General features: G+C 41.0%; 2 protein-coding genes across 2 annotated transcripts in view; both read right to left on the reverse strand.

Moving 5' to 3' along the window:
- Window positions 1-502: 502 nt before the first annotated feature.
- On the reverse strand, window positions 503-6,316 carry nfil3 (nuclear factor, interleukin 3 regulated). The gene is given in 3 exon segments (XM_035184264.2): window positions 503-2,409; window positions 2,411-3,787; window positions 5,992-6,316. Coding segments are annotated over 2 exon segments (1,368 nt in total). The 5' UTR covers window positions 3,683-3,787; window positions 5,992-6,316; the 3' UTR covers window positions 503-2,313.
- Window positions 6,317-8,470: 2,154 nt separating this feature from the next.
- Window positions 8,471-22,881, reverse strand: part of ror2 (receptor tyrosine kinase-like orphan receptor 2) — a 45,836-nt gene continuing 31,425 nt past the window's right edge. Inside the window, exons 3-9 of the mRNA XM_035184273.1 lie at window positions 21,631-21,918; window positions 21,144-21,174; window positions 15,835-15,956; window positions 15,388-15,702; window positions 14,251-14,505; window positions 11,901-12,103; window positions 8,471-10,876 (exon numbers count right to left, since the gene is read on the reverse strand). Of these exons, the coding sequence (XP_035040164.1) occupies window positions 9,419-10,876; window positions 11,901-12,103; window positions 14,251-14,505; window positions 15,388-15,702; window positions 15,835-15,956; window positions 21,144-21,174; window positions 21,631-21,918 (2,672 nt within the window). The 3' untranslated portion in view covers window positions 8,471-9,418. The remainder of the gene's footprint in view (window positions 10,877-11,900; window positions 12,104-14,250; window positions 14,506-15,387; window positions 15,703-15,834; window positions 15,957-21,143; window positions 21,175-21,630; window positions 21,919-22,881) is intronic.

Genomic DNA, 22,881 nt, shown 5'->3' on the forward strand with positions numbered 1-22,881 from the left:
CACACATCGTGCTCAAATCTTCACTATAAAGCTAGTATTAACACGTTAGGACAATAACATCTGATAAGGACTGTCCTAATACCACATTTGCTAATGTATAAAATATATGAGTAGCTTGAATATGTCACCAGATAAATGATAAATCCCCGTTCAGGCTACTGAAGCCAGTTACCTGAAAGTAATGCACACACTGTGCAAAAGTAGCACCTCATTTTGCACAGTGCTACAACGTTGGACTCAATTTTTCTTCAGCTTACTTTGGAAAAATAAAGGTGTTTATTTTTCTATTTGCAGACCATAATATGCTTCTAGGGTTTCACAGTCAAGCATCATCATGGTTTGGATTCACAGCAAAAGATGGACTCATCAGTCCATCGTCAGTCACAACCCTGGTTCTCATATGTTCATGTACAGATTTGTTTCCAAATGCAAGCTTTGTATACATGATGTATACTTATATTGGGTGAATATGAAAGCTATAAAAATATAAGAGCACACATGATTCAGTGATAAGACATTTATTGTAAACAAAAGAATCACTGTTACAATAACTTGATGAAAGTGGTCATCACCAACGAGATTGTCCAAAGTATGACAACAAATGCACACACATCATTCATTTGAAATGAACTACACGACAACATACAGCAGGGGTACGGTGGCTGTAAACTGTAATAATACAATTACAATTAAGTGTGAGGCTGTAATGCAGAATCTCCGGAAACATTTTTGAAAATGATTTGTTCACCAAAATGTGACAGAATAAATGTCAGAGCTTTATAAAGTCCAGTTGTCACTTCCATCAGATGGTAGTCACAGTTGTCCCGCCAGTGTCACACACGTTGTCAGTTTTACCAGCAGTCTGGAAGCTAACAAGACTATTACAAAAAGAGAGCGCAAGAGCCGTGGCTGTTTGGCAAAAACAGTGAAGCAGTGACAGTAGCAGAGAATTTAAAAGTGAACTCATAAAAGTTATTTGCATAAATGATCAGTCTCTGTAACAGTATGTGTACTTGCCATTCTCAAAGATGTTCTAATCATAGGACATTTTGAGTGAAAATGCGTCAACGAAGTAAAAAAAAAAACATTAAATGAAGAAATAAGGGCACATGTACTGCACTTTATGACATGAGGGAACATATTGAAGCTCTAAAGGGTGCTTAGTTACAGTAAGTGCAGATGAGTAAGACAGTACAGACCTAAATAACCTCACTGAGGAAGGTCACAAACCGCACAAACGTGTTTGCATGTGGTTAGAATGTGATCCCACCTCAATCTGAGCCAACTGCAAGGCCTATTCTGCTGCACAATAAATGGAAATGTGCCAATTCAAAATCTACTTTCCATTAATACAAACCAAACTACAGAGCTCCTTACAGGAAGTGTCATGACATTGATTATTCTGAAATGACAAACCTGTAAAATAAAGCACCAAATATCCCTTAAAGCAGAGGCATGGGCTGTACAATTTTCTCAATACAATAACCATATTGCATTACTCAATAAGTCTGTGGGTTTAAGTGTTACAGTGATGTCTGTGATGAATTTACAATTCTCAAATACTGTGTAAAATCTTTATTTGGTCAATCTGCTCTGCAGAGAAAACAAGGCTGAAGCAGATTGATATCAGAGGTGGGCCTCTTATTTGCCGTTTCACAACCATGCTATATTTCAAGAGGTTCCTCCCACTTTCTGATCTACTCCCGTTTAAATTAATCTAATTATTTATGGAGCCTTTTTCTGACTCTGTAAAGTGGCCTTCAGTACTTTGAAAGGCACTATATAAATCCAAGTTATTATTATTATTATTATTATTATCATCATCAGGTTTCTCTCAGCAGAAACTTTGATTCCAGTCAGAATTAGTTTCAGTTGCTTTCGCTTCCCTAATCCTGATCAAACTACTGTCAAGGAAACTCTCCAGATATTTCACATTGAAATCCTTCCTTAGAGGCCATTGTTTCCTGGTAGGCTTTTAATATTTCAGGAAGTATTAACTCCCGTTGGTGATAACTGAACAGTGGTTGGAAACACCGCCATAATAAGCAATGAATGAAAACATTGTGTTCGAAAAGAGACGCTGAGGAGCAGACGCAGCTCTGTTGTGGAGCTGAGCGGGTGCAGTGGTATTGTGCACTGATTCTTTTGTAATTATACCTCTCAGCTTGTAACAGTGAGCAGTCTATAGGTTTAGACTCTGCCATTAGGTCTACACATTTTATTTGAAAACTTACATGAATGGAAACATGATTTAACCCTAATAACCTCACAGTGCAACAGCAAATGAAGTGGAAATGCAAAACAAAAGGATATTCAGAGGAACAACCCTTTGATGACGCACTGATGATCAGTGGTGCTTCTGTTGGACTCTATCACAGAATCTTGCTGTGTTGCCGTCAGTCTTTTCAAAGGAGGCCACTTTAGCAGAAAGGGAGGCGAGGTCCTGTTTTATATACAAGTGCTCAGCGTGTGAGTGTGCATAGGAAGGTTCTTCTCCATCTACGGCAGCTTTGTTTGAGATGGGGCTTGAGGTTCGCCTGCTACTCTTGCAGCCATCCCACAGTGCATCTGTGCTGCTTCTATGCCACTGCTCAGACCGGTGGCTCCAGCCCTGCATGTTGGTGACCTGTACTGACAAAGGGCACAGCAGGGGGGACTGTGTGTACTCTGAAGAGTCGTGAGTGGTCCGGCAGCGTCCTCCCTCTGTAATGCTGCCCGGAGTTGGGGACTTTCCAGAGAACTCGTATTCAGGGTCAATGGTCTCCGCTTTGATTTGAGTGGCTCTGGCTTTAATCCGCAGTTTATGGGGCAAAGCTGAAGAAGTGGTGTCGGGCACTTTGTGTGTGGAGACAATGACACTTGTTGGGCCAGCTGTAGACGGCATGAACCCTTTGGGGACTTGCTGCTCATCCTCACCATCGGACAATTTGCCTACAGCACCATCGTCTGAGGTGCGGGGGGAGTTACTGGATGACCTGGTGACTTGCAGTAATGAAGCCGGCTGGGAGTAAACACCAGACAAAGGACTGGCTATGTAGTTTCTATAGAGCTCATAGGGACTACTCCTCTCCTGTGCATAGCTGCCATTCTCCGATGGTTCTTGCTTGACCTCTGTGGCATTGCAGACATTGAAGCTACCCTGAGTTGCAGTGCATGTCTCAGGCATGGGAGGTGAATGCTTGATGACTGATATACAGCTACTACGCAAATGAAGAGACTCCAAATCTCTGCTGGAAGAACCTTGATCATCGGTGGGTGGTACAAACTCCTGGTAAAGATTGACAGTGGCGGAGCTGGATAACGTCTGGGCTTCTTGGGCATACGCAGCTGAGCTCAACAGGCCAAACTTCAGCTTCAGTGACAGGAGCTCCGCTTTGAGGGAGGCATTTTCCTCTCCAAGGGCCATCAGCTTGGTCTCCAGCACCATGTCGTTAATGCGCCGCTTCTCCCTTGAGCGCTTGGCCGCCTCATTGTTTTTGCGACGCCTCTCCCAGTAAATGTTGTCTTTCTTCTCCTCGGGGATAAACTCCCTTTTCCTGCGACAGCTAGTTTTAGCCTTAAATGGAATCGCAGATATTTTGTGGCCCATCAGGTCTCTGTTAGCCCCCTCTAGGGCCAGGGCCAGGGAATCCTCTCCACTGTAGGACTCACTGGAGTCCAGCTCTTGCTTGATTGATTGCATATTTACCACTGTCTGCAACGGACAATATGCTGGAAAGTCTTTAACTGTTCACCATAATGCATGTATGCATTGACAGCCACATTCAATGAATCCACTGGAGGAAATCTGGAAAAACAACGAGAGGTTGAAATGTTAGTGTTGAATTGAAACAAAGTTAATCGTGTAATCAATGGTAATGTCATTTTTTAAAGTGGTGTATTTTCTCTAGGGAGGGTGTTTGCCTTGCAGATGATTCAGAACAGTTGTATTATGAGATGATACAATGTTTTGCAATGTATCAGCAGACATTTCACTTCCTGTGTTATTTGCATTCATCTCGACTTACTAAATGAAATAAAAAACATGTCCTTTAAATCAACATTTCAACTAAATAATCTGAAATGCGGGAAAAATGCAAAAAATTAAGCATAATAATTTCCTAATGAGGATGAAGTTCCTTTACTGATCTTTTTCATAATCGTTTATTAATAAGAATGAAGTTTCTTAACAGAGATGTTGTCTTATTGTTTAGTTCTCCTCCTTGTCTGTTGGTGCAGCCTGTCTCTTACGTCAGTGTATGGCTTGAAGTAAAAATGCAGCAGAGGATAATTGTTGTTCATGATTTATGTCATTTGTTTTATAATTAATGTAATTACATGATTATAAATGTTCTAATTATCTCTACAGTAAAGACAGGGAGATAAATGAGTTTTACACCAAAATGACAAGTATCTGTCTGAGCTCGCAACTTTTAAGCAAGTTCAGTAGTAGATTTGTCTTATGAAATTTTGATTATTTCCTACAAATAATTAAAAAACATATCTCAAAATATACGAATATTTAATTTCGAGTTTAAGAAAAACTCTATTCGTACAGTATAAATACCATGTATCTCTAGGTATAGTTCAGTACATGTAACCACAATCATAGGGAAGACTGCTGACTGGACATTTGTCCAGAAGGCGATCAACAACACCCTCTACAAGGAGAGTAAGCCCAGAAGGTCAATGCCGAGATGGCAGAGCGCTGTATCTAATGATTCTCATGGAAAGTTGACCCTATGTGGTAGGTCAGGGGGGAGAAGATGGACATTTATGTATGTTTTGTGATTGATCTTAGGAAATATTGAATACTTTGATATACTGTTTTTTTTTTTTCAAGAGCTGTAAGGCATAATCCCCTATTAGTAAAATATGTCATGGGAAGGTGTGTGACGGTTAACAAGGGTGGAAAATACATACAGAGTCAACAACTCTAATTACTACGCATTATTTTGTCAAGCAATTCTAATTCTGTATGTACAGAGACACACTTTTGTTTGCTTATGTTGAATATTAAATCTAATTTCTAATCCTCGGTTTAAAAATCATTTTGCCAGGGGAGAATTGCCTAAAAAAGGCCTGTATTTGGATTCCAAGATCCCACACACCCAGAAAAGGACTGAAGACAGATGTGACATAACATGTGGCCTGGCAGGAGCTCAAACACAGAAACAGCCTGTAACCGGAGGCCGCCGTTCCACAGCCACACACTCCCCCATAACTGATGTTAATTATGAGTACAGCACCAAGTCGTCTCCGTATGATATGGAGAGGGGTTAAAGGGGTGTGCTGACTGTGTCCGAATTCTGCTGCTGCTGTAGGTCAACATTTATTCGTTGAGTGAATGGGAAGTGACAGGTGGGCTTGTGTGTGTGTGTAGACTGGTGCCTTTCATATGGAGTGGGAATGTATTTGATTGAACCTGATCCCAGAGAAGCCACATGCCACTTCCTTAGTAATCTACGAGAGTACTTGCAACTCAGCAAAATGTTTGCATGCTTGACGAGTAGTCCACTGTGAACCATTTCAACAAGCTCCATGTGTTCAAATCAGCAGGTCTCGCCAATGCTGGGATCTGACCCAACATGGCTGCTGTTATCACTCGCTTTTGTCTTTTCTAACGAGGAAACATGTGACACCAGGACTAAATTTGGACGACACGTGAGGAGGATGGGTGGCAGTGTGACTGCACCGGGCCGGTTCACCGTAAGTTCACAGAGGGCTCGGCCCGGACCGGGTCGGGTCGGGCTGACCACATTCCCTCATTGTGTCCACATTACACAATAACAGAGTCCCTCCGGCTGCCAGCACTTTCGATGGCTGCACACATTATGAAAGATCTGCTGGGTGGCAATCACAACACGGGCCTGGGTTTGGGAAAGTCTTTCTAGATGATCGGTTTTAAACTCCGTGGTTAGAGAAGAGAGAGAGTTTAAAATCAGATGACCTCTATGTGAACACATTTCGGCCACAGATCTCAGGCTGCGTGCTCACACACTGTTTACTCACATGACATCATAGGTTACTCAGAACGGTGGAGCTCTTCTGTGTTGTTAGAACGTGAGGAGAAACTACACCACGTACAGATCCAGGGCCGCTGATGGGATGGATAACTCGCCGTTACTCTCAAACTGTGTAAACCGTGTCGCAATGTGTCACCTCACATTAGACCATGATTAGATCGCGTGTCTGAATGCGATCTAATCAGCCCCGTGCCACTGGACTCCCAACACTGACCAGCTCCGACTAAACCACAACAACAACAACACGAGCTCTGTCGCACAGTGGAAACACAACCCAGAGCTCCGCACGCAGGCGAACGTGCGCGGCGCTGCGCTGGACTGTGGGCGGTGTTCAGGGCGAGTAAACACTCATCCAACACTGGACACGAGAACATGGAGCTGAGCGGCACCTCCAATCACAACTGTACCTTCTCTACCCGCGGCCGGCTGACCTGGCTCTGGTTCTCCTCCTCGTACCAAGCTCCGGGGACGAGTCCACTGGCCCCATCAGGCAGTCAGCACACAGGCGGAGGTGGTGGCCCGCTCTCCTCCCGGACCTGCTTCCCTTCAAGGTGGCTCCTGACTCATGGATCTATGTTAGTAGGTCACCGCTCTAACTATATTGGTAGAGCCAGGTTAAAGGACGGCCGCTAGAGCCAATCGCAACGCAGCATCTTCAGACTTTTCAGCCAATGACGCTTGGCGTCGGCAGAGCGCTCAGAGCTCATAGAAAATGTATGTCGTCATCGGCAACGCGTGTGGTGCGTTCAGGTGCGGCGCTTCACCAGGAGATACTACCACCACACTACTGCTGCTAATAACATTACATTATTATAGATATTATAGTATAGTGGTAGTATTATAATATAATACAATTATACAATTATAATGGATAATATGGTATAGTGCTAGTATTATAATAATATAATAAAATTGTAAAATTATAATGGATAATATCGTATAATGCTAATATTATGATAATATAATAGTATTATAATAATTTTATGGTTATCGTACTATAGTGTCAATATTATGGTAATATTATATTATTATCAAATTGCTATGGGTATTATAGTATAGTGCTAATATTATGACGATATAATATTATTATAAAATTATTATGGATATTAAAGTTTTACTAGCAGTTCAAGATATATATGTGTGTGTGTAATATATGGTCAGACTGGCTTGGCTTATATGTGGTCGGTCAAACCCAAACCCATATCTAATATATATCACAGTGTGATTTGTAAAATTGACCTTTGTATCACTTATACCATACTACAACTACTACTACTGTTAGAATCAGTAAATATAAGAATCTGAATTAGTTAACGCTGATTAAAATGTTATAATGTCCTATAGATACTCAGTGGTGGAATTATGTAAATCTTATCCACAAAACACAGCCTATTATGGGCTGCTATAAAACATGCTTGCACTGCATGGATTTTGATGAAGTGAGGCAATGCTAAAATATAAAACGACCAGAAATCCATCTGCTCATACTGCTCAACACCTCTAGGGGTCACTATTGGATCACTGGTAAGAATTTGGATCGTACCTGGAGGTTCAGAGTTAAAATGGCTGCTTCAGACCAGAGTCTCTGCTGAGTCTCTCCCAACACCCACACTCACAATCCTGGTAAATGGCCCAATGGTTACTACTGTGACATATTTATGGGCCTAACTGCTACAGTGCCCACGTTCCAGTTCAAAGAGTCTGGAGTTTTGCCAGAGTTCACTGGGACACAGCCTGTCACTCACACAAATACTAAACAACTAAGCTCAGAGTTTTTTAAAGTTCAAATCAAACAGAGTTTAGCTGTTACATTCAGATGGCAGCAAAAGTGAGCTACAATAATTAAGTACATCTCCTGTACTGTACATCAGAGCATTTTGGTTGTTTCTGTATGATTATATTTTAAAGTAGGGAAGCTATTTTTGATGAAAGTATACATCTGAAATTTATGTTAACAGTCACATTTGCAGTATTAATGTGCACCCAATAAGAGAAGAGGCTAAATGTGTTCCATCTGCTTCTGGATAATAAAAATGTGGTCGATGAAGGAATTTCAGCTACAATAGGAGCATAAAACTTATGCTCATTAGTTCCCCTCATTACAAAACACACACACAATTTATTTTGTACACTGAACACTTTTGTTTTCGTTGCCATTTTTCATAAGTTGAAAATATGCTTTGTACACTTAACTTCATATATATGTGTGTATCAGTCTATTATTATATTATCATATATATATATATACACATTGAAATTATTATACTGCAAGGTGCTGTGTACTATTCACTCACTCACTCACACACACACACAGTGAATAAGAATCTAAAGATTAGAGAAATACAATATAAAATCCCTGAGATAATTTTATTGGTATCAGCAATAAATGCATTTCTTCTCTATAAAGTAAAATTAACAAATGATAGCACATTATTTTATTGCTCTGACTGAAGTGATAGACACAATTTTCTTCATATGACTTTATTGGATACTCCACAGATGGATCTACACAATGCATGGTAAGCAAAAAACTGCAAACAAAGCAGATGTGGTGGAAAGGACATAGTTTTCACACTAGGCTTAGCAATTTTCACCAGTAAAGGAAAAACATTAACAACTAAAATGTTCAAAACCAAAGTACATAAATTAAAAATCTGTACAACTTGGTTAAAAAAGTATATATAAAAAGGATCCGCTTCATGGGAAACATGTTGTGAATAAGACCTTTGTCAATGGCCTCAAAAGAGATTCAACAAGAGTCTTTGTTCTTATTCTTTTGTTTGATGGCGGTAAGTTACAAAATACATCGTAGTGAACTTCATTAATAACAAAGTTACTTTCAAAACCACTATCTTTGGTCATCATACATTCTATTGTTCTATGTCTGTGGCTTTCACAAACCACAAAATAATCACCTCAAAAACAACATCAAATTGTCAAAGGGTGCACAAATTGCACACAAGTAAAGCCCTTGTCTTCTACCACAGAAACCTGGGTTCATTTCTGGGTTCTGGTAGCAATACCTATGGCCTGGTTGTACAATCCAATAAACACCACTGGCATTGTGGGCGGGTGGGAAGAGTGTGAGTGATCAGCTCACTTTTTGCTAATTCTTACCAACTGGTAGGCAGGGCTGCCTGTAAAGGAGGTGAACAATGCCCTTGTGGCATTCAAGAGAATAGGATTGCACTTTGAATTTTGCTTACTCTTTGACACAGGCATGTAAGAGGTACAAACATGACAAACACTTGGCATTCAAATGTATCTGTCCTATCTAAGAAACCCATAAAAAACATTCAGTCACAGTTCTGCAGAATTTCTCCTTTCACTTTACGATGCTCATTGAATTTTCTGGCAAGCAAGCACAGCTCACAGAATATTTTAGCTCAACTGTCCTTCAAACATCACCACACTTATGTGTCTGACAAGCGGACCACCATTTCTTCAGTCTGTGGAGGGTCATTATCACCTAGCAATTCTGTTTCAGGCACTGACAAGTCCTCGTGTTGGTCTATCTCCTCCTGGGATGCCCTGTCAGCCAAGTCCTCGTCAGTGGTCTTGGAGTTCTCATTTAATAGAGCTGCTCGCTCTGTCGCAGAGGTGTTGGAGGGGGCAGTGGTGACATAGCCTGTAGATGTGGATCCACTGCCACTATGGTGGGAACCAGCTTTGGGAACCATTTGGGGTTGGTGGTGCATCTGCTGGTGGGGCATTGCCATTGGTATTTGCATGGGGTAAAAGTTCTGCAGGTATGGGTAAGCTGACATTGGGTGATATCCATTGACAGGAATGTAGAGCTGTGGGGGCACCATTGGCCGATGCATTTGACCCTTCATGGGCATGAACTGGGGCTGATGGAATGGTGAGCTCTTTTTCGGGCTGGTGTAGCGGGATGCATTTGCGGTGCTCATGCTGATGTTGCTAACAGGGCTTGTGCTGAGAGAGCTGGTCTGAGTAGTGTTGCTGGTGCCAGAAGTCTGAGCAGAGCTGTTATAGTTAGACAGACTCTCCCAAGTGCGCAGGCGTGTGTGAATGTCCTTGAAGCGAGGTCTTCTTGCTGGAAATTCACTCCAACACTCCAGCATGAGAGTGTAAATCCAGGCTGGGCAGTCATCTGGACATGGCAGTAGCCGGTGGTTGCGAACCATCTCGATCACGTCCTGGTTGGAGTAGCCACAGTACGGCTGCAGACCATAACTGAAAGTCTCCCACAGCAGCACACCGTAAGACCAGATGTCAGAGTCGGTGGAGAACTTGCCATACATAATTGCTTCTGGGGACATCCAACGAATAGGGAAAAGGCCTGTGCCCATGAGATTGTAGTAATCGGCAGAGTAGACATCTCTGAACAGGCCCAGATCAAGTATCTTGATGCTGAGTTTGTCAAAGACGAGGATGTTTCGTGCAGAAAGGTCTTTATGGATCAATTGTTGGGCAGAAAGGTACTCCATTCCAGCAGCAATCTGGGTGATAACATGAAGGAAATCGGCTTGCTCCAAAGTGGACTTGACGGTCTTATCATCATCTGAGCTGCCAACATCTGAGTTTGGGGAGCGCATCACCAGATACTCATGCAGGTCACCAAGGCTGGAGTAGGAGAATATCATGCTCATTGGCTGCTCTTTGGTGACCACACCCAGCAAACTTACTATGCTTTGGTGCTGTATGTGAAAGCGGAGCATTGCTTCATGGCGAAATTCCTCACAGAGAGTGACATCAACCTTGTCTTTCAATGTCTTTATGGCCACCACTTGGACCGGCTCACCAGGAGTGGTGCCATACAGTTGGCCCTTGTAAACCTTGCCAAACCGATCCTCACCAAGCTCCTCCATGAACCGTACTGCTGACATATTGATCTCCCTCAGCTTGGCCTGCAGCAACAAATCAATAAACACAAATACATGTCAGCAAAGTGTATGGTCAACAATAAAGCCTAATGCAGTACGTAAGCACAGGAATACAACTGCTCTTAATTCAGGTGTATGGGTGTAATGGATGTTCGGACCAAAATCCGCAGGGTATCAAAAACATAAGAATCTGCATTGGTGGAAGTGTTGCCTGAGGAACCAATGAAATGAAGAACTAAGATTCATGGATGTGACTTTGAGAATCAGGCTCTGTTCAGACCTAATATTATCACTCAGAACACGTTCAGAGGGGGTCTGGGATCCTTGTGGTCACATTCTTTTAGCAGTGTGAACATAATTGTGTCCTGAGCCACATTGAACAAACTCCTATTCAGCTGACGTCATCTGACCAGCTACAGTTTCATAATGAGCCCAAATTATTTTTACACTTCTCAGTGTTTCACATACATGTGAAAGTGTTTATAGAGGAGGAAGTGAAAATCTGAAGTTGTCACAGGAGACACATGAGGTGACACATACTAATGCTAGGTCTGAACAGAACCCTAGTCACAGTGGTTTATCATAACCTGAAAAGGGAATTTTACAACTCTCAAAGGAACCATCACTGTAAACTCCATCTTGACAATCCCCAAGTAAAGAGTAGATTCACTCTGTTTATGTCACTGCGTAACATACCACAAATGCAGGTATTTGATTGATTTGGTAATGAACCACAAAACGCAGAGTTAACTGAAATGACAGGGGCCTTCAGGTCTTAAAGTCCCACCTTACAGGGGTTGCGTGAGTTTAAACCTGGTTTAAAGGACTTTGCTATTTCAACTCCTCTTGTGTTCACATGGAATAGATTCCACACTGAATTTCAGCATAGTCATTTATTTTGCCAGAAGTCTTTGTTAAGAAATAAATAAGACTACTACGTCTTTGAATGCACCGCTGATATTGGTAAGAACACTGCTATTCATCAGAATGTTAATATAAATGAAGTACCCCTTTATCAAAGAGTCTGTGCACTGTGTGTATGCATTACCTGGTGTTTCTGTTGACTGAGGAGAGAGAGCTCCATGTCCTGGCTGGGTGAGCTGCTGAGCTGGCGAGGTGGTGTGTCAGTCGAAGCCTTTTGCTTAGTGCGACACATACACACCAGAAAGAAGAGGCAAGCGATGACCAATGGGATGGCAATTGCAGGGATTAAAATGAACAGTATCTCCTTTCTTGGGTTCTCTGGAGGCTCTGTAAGATAACAGAGTAACAGAGATAGTCATTATTTGAACAAATTATCTGTGGAAAGAGGGTTCATACAACACTTGATCAGAACCTGATTTGGCTATTTAAGTGAAAATAATGTCACTGTGGATAATCCCCATTAAAAGCCACATCCTTCCACATGGTGCAAGAATGAAATTCCACTCAGTTACATCTGGTAAAGTCTTACTGGAACAAATGTGCTCTGTTCTCTGAAAAGCAAATCAAAGAACTAATGGAAAAAAATACTGAGGGCCCATAGGGACTAGAACAAAAATTAAACAAAGACAGAAACACAGGATAGATATATATTGACAATAAGCTTAAATCAGGATGCATATACAGTGTAAAAAAGGACAAGGATCCCTGAGGAACACAGTTCTGATGCATTTCTACAGTCTCCAGTCAAATTACCTCATCTAAACTTCTGTAAATTGGCCAAATATGATAGAGGTACTGGCAATTAATTCAAGTGCATTGATAGTGTGAGTTAACTGGGGTCCTAAACCCCAGAATTGCACATTAGTAACAGAACTGATGTGGTGGTTCTGACGTCAGTGGTGTTTAATGGAGGCCCTGTTTATTGTGGCTGTGAGCTACCAGCAGAAACACTTATAGAGACACTGTAGGCTACGAAATGTTATTGATTACATGCTGCGCAAACTGTGTTGTACAGTACTCTGTAATGAGCCAATTCAAGGTTTACTTTAGTAACCTATAGGTTTCTCAAATAACGAAATATGGAATCTTCAGCTCCACATTATTATATGAATCAGGACTTTGACTCAGGAATCTTTTTTCATCAAATTATATATAAACATTATTACTTTTTTCTCATAAATTACTACTTTATTTTTGTAATATTACAACTTTATCCTCTCAATATTAGCCTACAACTTTATTCTCTAATTTAAGGGGATTTTTTAAAAAGCCTTTTCTTTCTTCAATATGGGTCTAATACTCTGTTGTAGGAAAGAGACACTTGAGGGAGCTTTCAGAATGTCTTAAGTAAACTTTGTGTTGACCTTCACAATGTTCCAAGACCTCTTAAAGCTGCCCCAGGTGATAGCCCAGTCTGCTGTGTGAGTGGGCCCTGCCGTCCTTCTTATGAATGAACTATGTACTACCAACAGCAACAGGGACATGTGACACAGGAAGAAGCAGCTTCTACACCTCAATATCAACCTGTAGTCCAAATGAAAATGTGGACAAATTTGCTCGAATGTGTCTGAACGGTCTTTTCTGGCCTCTGGGTGGCCACAGGACATCCTTCATTCTACTGCAGCATTATGTTACAAAGCGTGTGGTGAAAAATGACTCACGCCGATGGGCTGTACAGTCCACGCTGCTACCCACAGTCTCTTATTTCATCACCCTTCCATTGTGAAAGAATGCTGGTGGTCTAATCGTGACAAAAGATGATGTCTGAACTCCTTTTCACACATTCACTGAGTGACAATGATGGAATAAACAGCCTGATCTGGTCAACTCAAGGCAGCAGCTTCTGTTGTTCAGACGTGCACTTTTTTAAAAGGTGTGACATTCACACACACAACCAATCAGTCACACTAAACTGTGCTGCCCCATACATGTTGACCAAAGAACCTCCTACATCACAGCAGTTATACACCCACAGCGATAATGTGATACTTTAGTTCACAAAACGTTCCAGTAGAGAAGTATTGTTACAATAATTTGAATGGTCAAAATGTAGGAACAGATTTACCACCATCAGCTCCCAACATGACCTTGGAGGAAATTCTGTCAAACTTAACCATAAAGATTGCAAATGTGAAAACATTTAAACCTTGGCTTTTACTGTTCTGTTAAGTAGGCCTGGGCGAGAAAAGTGCCATCAGTGGGTCCTCTGTTCTGCAGCAGTGTCGATAGTAAAGTGTTTGATGATATGTCAGTCTCAGTTCAGTGTCATATACTGACTCTTACAACAGACACCACTCCGCACTAGCATATATTGATTTGAACTAATACAGCTCTCAATGATGCACTGCCACTACCTTGTGTAACTTAGAAATGAAATCCCACTCCGGCAGATCCTACACTCTGTACATACTGATGGTATGCCCCTCTTGTTTTGTGTCATTTACTGGTTATTTGTGGTAAACACTCGGACTTACTGCAGGATTGGATGTCACACAGGTCCACCCTGACATGTGGGTCCAAGGTGAAGCACCAGGGGGCCTGCATCTGGCCTCCTGGGTTACGACAGAAGTTGTGACTTCCCCAGAGCTCGGGGTACTCCTGGGACAGATGGTGACTGTGAGGGTACTGAGAGCTCCATGGCTGGCAGGGGTGACCAGATCTAGTGATGCTGACGGTGCCCCTGTATTCAGCCCCACTTTCATTGTAGCAGATGTGGTCTTCGGGGGAATCTGTAAAGCAGACAGTGACACAGTGAGGATACTCAAACACTCTGAGAGAGGTGACTTACCTTGTGTACAATGATTGTGGATTCAGTTCAGTGTGTGGCATACCAGGACAGCTCTGAGGTGTGCAGCTTTATAAACCATGCTCACAATTTGAATAGGACTGTATTACCCAGTGTTTCTGTGCACTTCACATTCTAACATTTCACATTTTGGAGCTTCAAGTTGCAAACTAATGCTTTGGATGGAGTATGTCAATATTTAGGGAAATATGCTTATTTTCTTTCCAAAAAATCCTAAGCTAAGCAAACCACATCCTGACTCCAGCTCTGTACTTTACACAATAGATATCCATCTTCCTTATCTCACTCTCAGAAATAAAGCAAATCAGCATATTTCTCCAAATTCTGAACTGTTCCACTTCACAGGAAAATTTTTATTTCATGATGATCCTCAAAGTTGTAAAATAACAAATTTCAAACTTAAGTGAACATGGGTTTTGGTTACGATACCAACTCCTCAGAGTCCTCTCTGAGACTGAACACATGGCTACATCCCTTAAAACTCTGAGGTGACATCAAAGCTGAAGCTTTTACAAACAGTGATTGGTTGCTTGTTCTTGGGCTGGATGTGATTCCTTTATACTTTTGAGTTGCATCAAACAGGTAAGATCAAATGGTGGTTTGACCAACTCCATTTAGTATTACAATAATGCATTTTTCCTTGATTTTATGAGCGATGTGTTTTAAATCAATAATTGTAATGCGTGTGTGTGTGTGTGCGTGTGTGTTGTGTGTGTGTGTGTGTGTGTGTGTGTGTGTGTGTGTGTGTGTGTGTGTTGTGTGTGTGTGTGTGTGCGTGTGTACGCATGCCATAGCATCTACCTACATGGACCTAGTTTTTCTGGTGGCACTCCAATCCTCATGCAGGACGCAGCATCAAGCGTGCCTGGTCGTGGCAGTAGGTGGCAGCTGGGGAGCTTCAGTTGCATGAGGATCATGGGATTGGATCGGGCGATGGTGTACTCTGCGTGGCACAGGTCATTCTCCAGGGCCTCGCACTCATCCCGACAGAGCTGACGGCGCCGGGGGACCCGAGAGCCTTCGTCACACAGAGGGAAGACGTAGTAGCAGAAGGATGGGATGGCAAACCTGGAGCACTGATCCGACAGGTGGGTGGACGTACCAATCATAGTGAAAGCAGCTTTGGAGAGAAGAAAGAGACACCTGGTTGAACCATTTCGATCTTGCCTATATGGACTCAGAAATCGAAGAATTACAATATAATTGTTTATTAACGACTCAAGTATGTCAACTAATGTGTGGGTTATCTTACCAGTGATCCGGTTTTCACTCTCCCCCTGCATCTGCAGGGACTCAACATAGATGCTCTGGTTGCCAATGAAGCGAGCACAGGCGATGCCTCGGTATGGCTGGCAGAAACCTTTTTCAAGTGACCTAAAAAGAAAAACAAACAATGCTGTTTCCTCAAATATCTTATTAGTGCCCACAGAAGATGGCCCAGGGCAGTTTATTTGCCTGGTTGTGAGGGCTGCTGGGGGTCTAGAGTCATGGGATCAGGGGCAGTGACCAACTTTGCACCTACAAGTGTAATTTTAACAAATTAAAACGTTTTTTAAAAACAGCTCTTTCACAACATATCAGTAAGGAGAAGGATAAAGAGGTGAAGTAGCAGTGGCATTGTAGCATTGGTCCGAGCCAATGTCACAAGAAGTGGATGCTGAGGATCCAACCCCAGAACAGCAAAGACACTGCTTATCCAATGGGGTCCACCAGAGGCCTTCTTACATGGAGTCAGCACCTTCCACGAAGCATTCAACACCCACGAGATCTCTGCTGACAGGACGACCTTGTATGGTGTCCTCAGTATTTAATTTCCTCCCATACACAACCATCTGCTTATACTTGAACAGAGCACCATACTGAAGTATGTATCTCAAATGGTGTTTAGTTTGTCCAGTCTGGGCTACTGTAAAAAAAACATTGCTGCCTCCGTAGAGAGGATCCGCTCCCGGTGTATATTTAAAGTATTATAATATAAAGGGTCCATTCTAAGGTAAAGAAAACAACAATTCATACAATTTAGATGATAACCCTTTCAACTCAATCTTCCAAACTGGACCTTTAAGCCTAATCTTATTTTCAAACTTGGATCTTTGCTAAAGTCAATCATAAGTTCTGTTTGTGCAGGACTTAAGTCTCAGTCCACAAAGCAAACAGGCTGAGGCCAAAGCACAAAGTAAAAACCTGCCTGCAGTAAAACCAGCTGATGATGGCCTGGCTGCTCTGCCCTGCTACATAGGACGCTGGGAGTCTTTTCTCTTTTCATTACCCACAATCAGATTTACACGGCACACGTAATTTCATTCAGCTGCTGGGTATGGGAATAAATATTGACAATGACTCTTGTTGTTCACATTGTTCTATTTTAACCAGCATTTGAATCTGGACTTTACTGAGTGAGTCTGTTTTGAGTTTGACCCAGAAGCTGGTATATATCTTACTGCACACCACAACTTACTAATAGACAAAAGTGCTCATGGTGTCTTTTATTTGAAGTATCCCCCTTGGATCCTTTCTTTTCCTGTCCAAACAGGTTTTGAAAGGACCAACTGTAGACCAACTACAGCCACAAAAATAGTTTGACAGGACTGCCAGGCCATGTGTGAGGGGTGAACCTGGAGGGACTGGATGTAGAAATCAAAAGGACAGGATCAGCATCATAACAATGCAAAAGAGCTAATTTGGTGGGTGATGTTGTTTTGGATTTATGTGAAATATGATCCAGGAAGAACCGAGTCACAGACCCATGATGTTACAGGGTTATCATGCTAACACACTGCACACTGGGAAGTTGTCATGGCAGCAGCTGTGAAATACAGTGTTCACATTACAAAGTCATGGAGCAAAGGAGCACAAGCTGAGCCTGGTTGAACCTTGGCCTCAGTCTGAGCCCCTGGTGAACTGCTGAATGAGGGAGGCTGCACTTTTCATGCTGGGCTCATGTCGATATGAACACAACTTTACAGTTGAATCAAAATTTTGCTGGACATTTAGGTAGAATTTTGAAATTTTTATGAATAATTGCTATCAGTTGGTTGGTCACACAAATCTAGACAAATGAAAACAATAACGGATTAATTGAAAAAATAATTGGCAGTTTTAAGTTACGGTTCTAATGAATAATTCTACGAAGGACACCAGTTAGCTCATACTGATATTGTCACAACGTTACATTTGACATTTCTGAATAACTACACAATGTAAATGAATACCAGCTATTCCTGAAGCCCCATACTCCCTGACTCTAGCTATAAGACATTAAAGGAATCACATTGTTGGCTGATGAGATTCATTCAGAAACTGTTGGTCTGACTGAGGACATGAATCAGCATTCTTTCTAGTTCAGAGCAAGCTCATGCAAACTACTGACTAGTGTCTGACTGTTGGCTGAGGAATTTATTCTGAGCCTCGTGCTGGTGAGTCAAACCCGCAAGAGAGAGAGAGAGAGGAAAATGTCCTGCTACCCTCATCATTGGCTGCATCACTCAGTGCAGCGTAGCACAAGGTCTTCACCACCTCTAATAGTCAGACAAAGCAATGGAGGTAGCTGACATGTCTTTACATGCCCATTTTAGCTTTGGGCAGCCACTTGTAATACTTCAAACACATACATTTGCACTTCTGAGGATTTCTACTAACTACAGTCAGTTGCTAAAAACCCACCTTCTAATACGTTTTACCACTACAAACCTTCAGCTTGTCTGATAAAGGAAAGGGTTGCTTTGCTTGTCTAATCTGGAGTCTAAACCTAAAACTTGAATCCTTACCCCAATTAACATAATCTGGAACCAAACCTGACCCTAGACCAATGAGGTGAAAACACAATTTACAATAGTTCAGGATAGGTAGCTCCATAACCCACCTCCTCGTCTGGCAGAGAAAAATGCAAATATTTACTGGTGCTAAGTAGTAACACCACTCAGTTAATATACTGGCGTAATAATGATAATGAATATAACCAAACATCAACCCAAAGAAATCAGAGGTTAAGAGCCCTATTCCATAAAAGCACAACTTGTATTTTGTTGCTGCAATACTTGAACAAACTCTATACTGAGCAGAATTATAGAGCTTTCATTTTGAAAAGTTTTGGAACTTGGGTTGATTGCTTAACAGACCTCTGAAATAGCCAACATGCAATGTATGAAAAAATAAAACCACTTAGGTCAATCATTCAACCTTATATTTAAGCCACATATGTGAACAATAATTGAGAAAATTAGTTTTATTTTACGAATAAGATTGTCTATAAAATCTTCATTGCAGATAAACCAGGAAGGATGAACATTACGTTTTTTAACTTCACCCTGAACTATAGATTGTATATAAAAGAACTCTCCACACAACGTCAAGCACACAAACAATACAAAAGTGACTTGTATATTGTAGAACAGTTTGAGGAGGACTCACCAATGTGAAGGAATAATTTTGCGGTAGACTCCAGAGCATTAACACAGGCCAAGCAAACAGGCCCGTTTAGAACAGGCACTTTACTACTCCTACTAATGCAAAGAATATGTCCATGCATGGGTGTCAATGGTGTGTTGCTCCTATGAGCCCAGGAGGTGCAGCGGTGAATTTGGTGCAATGTGGACAATATTAATACATTTGGAATAAACAGGCAAACAGCCCTCTGTAGCAGTGGGGGCTGGGACTCATCAAATTGAATAAGAGTGGGGGTGGGGGTGGGTCGGAATCTCTGGGTGCAGAGCTCAACTCTTTGTTTTTCAAGTGCTGATGAAACATGGAGTAAGACCTTTTTATGAACTCTGTGAATCCTAGATGAGGCGTATAAGTGTGTTCTGGGAACACAGGCTGTTTCCATCAACTTTGTATTTCCTGAACAGACAAACATCTCAGGAAAGTGCAAACAAGACATTATTCAGAGTGAAAGTACAAAAAAATGGGTTGTTGGAAGTTTAGCAGAAATGTCTAAATTTGGTAATATAATGTTTCAAAGCACAGGGCCAGAGGAGCAGACAGTGTAAGAAGTTTTAAGAGGGTTTAAGAGTTACTGAACTCACTTTTTATGACTGTTTGGAGAAATCTTTTAGTTTTCTATTTGACCTTTTTTCCATATCCTTTTCACTTTTACCCTGAAGACTAACTAAGTTAGAATCGTATCTGGTTCAAGGTTTGTTCTGCTAAAGAACACAGGCTTTCTGTTGGATCACACTTTGTTTGCGGAATGAGGATTTGAGCAATGTGGATGGTGATTTTGCTGATTAATTCAATGAGATATTTGACTTTATTATCAAGATCTAAAAGATTTTAAATGTTTTCAAAGTGCATTTTTAATGATTGTTTATTGATTATTTTACATGTATTCCTTCTTGATTTAATTTTGTGATCGATCACTGCTTGTTATTGATTTTATTTTGATGTACTATTTTAATAACCGTTTTCTGATTATGGCTTGATAAAAAAAAAACTACTGTGGCCAAATGTCTGGATATATTTATATACAAGCTCCTTAGACATTACAAAAGGTACAGTTACATTAGGTCCCACCTGTCCCGCTCCTATTTACTGCAAGCCCAAAAAGTATAAAAAGTACTCAAAACGTACTCAAATAAAAAGTACTTTTTATATTGGACTACTACTTTTTATATTGGACTAATATAAAGAGATTTATTGTTAGAATAAAATACAGAGATTTACTACTTTTTTTCATATTACAAATAGTTGCAGTTTTTTAAAATACTATAATAGATATCACAGATCCTTTGTCATTATTGAGGGATTTTAATATAGTACAAATTATTTTGCAAACAAGGTTAATGTTCAGAAATCAACTTGCAGACTGATATTCTAACAGGCATCTGATTGCACCAAAAACAAAGCACTATAAAACTATCCCTTTCATATCTCTATGCAAAGATAATACAATGCATGTGTAAGGTTGTTTGGTAGGTATAAGGTTGTTTGGTAGGTATAAGGTTGTTTGGTAGGTATAAGGTTGTTTGGTAGGTGTAAGGTTGTTTGGTAGGTATAAGGTTGTTTGGTAGGTATAAGGTTGTTTGGTAGGTATAAGGTTGTTTGGTAGGTATTCTACTCATCCCGTTTACACTAGTTTCAGTCTCTAATGTTCTCCATAGGTATCATTTGCAGTTTTACCGGAAACCTGGACCTAAAAAAACATACTGTTCTTTTACATAATCAGTTAATGTAATGAAAGCGGGTTCCTTGGTTAACATTTATGATTGGTTTTTGAATCACTGATTGGTATATTTGATGCTGCTCATGCATGCACACATAATAACAAATCAACAGCACAGAACCTCTTCAAATCCTCCTAGAATGAAACTTACTTCTCCCCGATTTGATGATTGTAAAATTACTTTTCTGTGCTTTGATTGTGATAGAAGAAGCCTATGTTCGATAAAATGTGCCATTCATAAATACAGAAATGGGTAAACTGCAGGAGTGGCTGGAGAAGTTTTTGCAACTTTTCTGATGAAAAGATTCTTAATTTGGAAGGTTCATCTTTCCGTAGCTGTTGGAACATTTATTCACACATACTCTGACAAACACATGAATCTGTATAAGGTGTGCACTTACGATTCATCTGGGCCCTGTGTGGGCATCAGTCCTGTGGAGCCAAAATAACAACATAAGGAAAACATTCAAATTGTGTCAACAAACGTAAATGGGGCTCTTTCTGTTTTTGCATTTCCACAGTTCCTCCAGTTGTTTCAGTCCTGATGGGTGGCTAACTGAGAAAACAAATGGGATACCCTCTCTCTGTGTTTTTCCTGCAGAAGCACTATCTCTGACAGTTAATTGATATTAAATGTTTCCATGAAATGTCCTGCCTGGTGTCAAACAGAATTGTATACTGAAAGTGAGGCTTCAACAGAACCAGTCTAAATGCAGATGGTGTCATTACATGTATTCATTTATTTCATCATGATAAGGTGAAGCATAAAGGACTGTGTTTCACTTATTCATCACTTACTGTGTATACAGTTAGTCAAACAATAAACCTTCAACATTTTGTACATATGGTTAAATTACTAGGTCAATGTATAAGTAATGAGAACCTTACCAAGTTTGACGTACAGCACGCCTGTGGCAGAGATGACCTTGAGTGAGTTGGAGGCGACACACTGATAATAGCCAGTGTCTGTAGTGTCCAGGTCCTGGATGCGGAGCTTTGATCCAGCCTCTGTCTTGCGGATGGTTATACGTCCCTGCTCCTGGACCACAGGGGCGTCATTCTTCAGCCAGCGGATGGACGGTCGTGGGTTTCCTGTCACTTTGCAGTGCAGTGTGGCTGTCTGGCCCTGGAAGTGGGTGATGTTGTTGACTTGCTCCTGGAACTCCAGGAAATAACCTTAATGAGATTAAACACTATTGTTAGAAGTTTGAAGGAAGCATTAGACCCGGGAAAATGGGGTCTATAGACTTGTTACATTAACAGTGCAGAGCATTATTTCAGGTAGAGACCTGTCATAAACGGACAATTAACTTAGGTGACGCGCTCGTGCCAAAAAGGTTTGCAACCACATGGACTTCCTCCTCCTCCAACAAACAAAAAAACATAAATACAAATACACAGCTGTGGGCAGACCATGTTGAGACATGTTGAGGATCTTATCAATTTTCTGTGTAGGAAATTGCACCGTGTCATTTGTTTAACAATCACCCACAACCAGATTTATGTACTGTAAAGTATGATAATGAATATAATCGATAAAGAAAATTCACATTCACACATAATGATGTAGTATACCGTCACATTACGGAATAGGCTACACTTGGAAAGTAGGCTACTTTTACTTTTAATACTTCACGTGTATTTATAATCCAGTACTTACATACTTTTACTCAAGTTGAAAAGTTAATGTGGTACCTTTACTTTTACTTGGGTAAATATGTTTCTATTTATTTGCACTTTTATTTAAGTAGAATAAGTAAAATGATTGAGTTCTTCCTGCACTCCTACTAATGAATCAGAATAAAAACGAAGCTAGTAATTTCTTATAATTTTTTCTCACTCTTATTTTTTGTTTCCTTGAAAATGTGCTAAATTAATGGACCAATAGATCTCCTCCACCACCTACGACTGGTCCCATTTCTCCCTCATCTCTCACAGGGTTTAGTTGGACAGTAACAACAGTAGGTGAAATAAAGCTGGATAAATGTCCTTTAGAACGAAAGAGACAAAAAGGAAAGAAAACGCAGGTATACAAGGATGAAAGCAAAAACATTAGCAGACCACTCAAGACTGGGCAGTGAGCCACTCACATTCCAATTGGAAAATGACTCCAGAACTGTTTCCTCTCTCCGGAGGCCT

The sequence above is a fragment of the Hippoglossus stenolepis genome, chromosome 18 (genome assembly GCF_022539355.2).
Source record: "Hippoglossus stenolepis isolate QCI-W04-F060 chromosome 18, HSTE1.2, whole genome shotgun sequence".
Lineage (NCBI taxonomy): Eukaryota > Metazoa > Chordata > Actinopteri > Pleuronectiformes > Pleuronectidae > Hippoglossus > Hippoglossus stenolepis.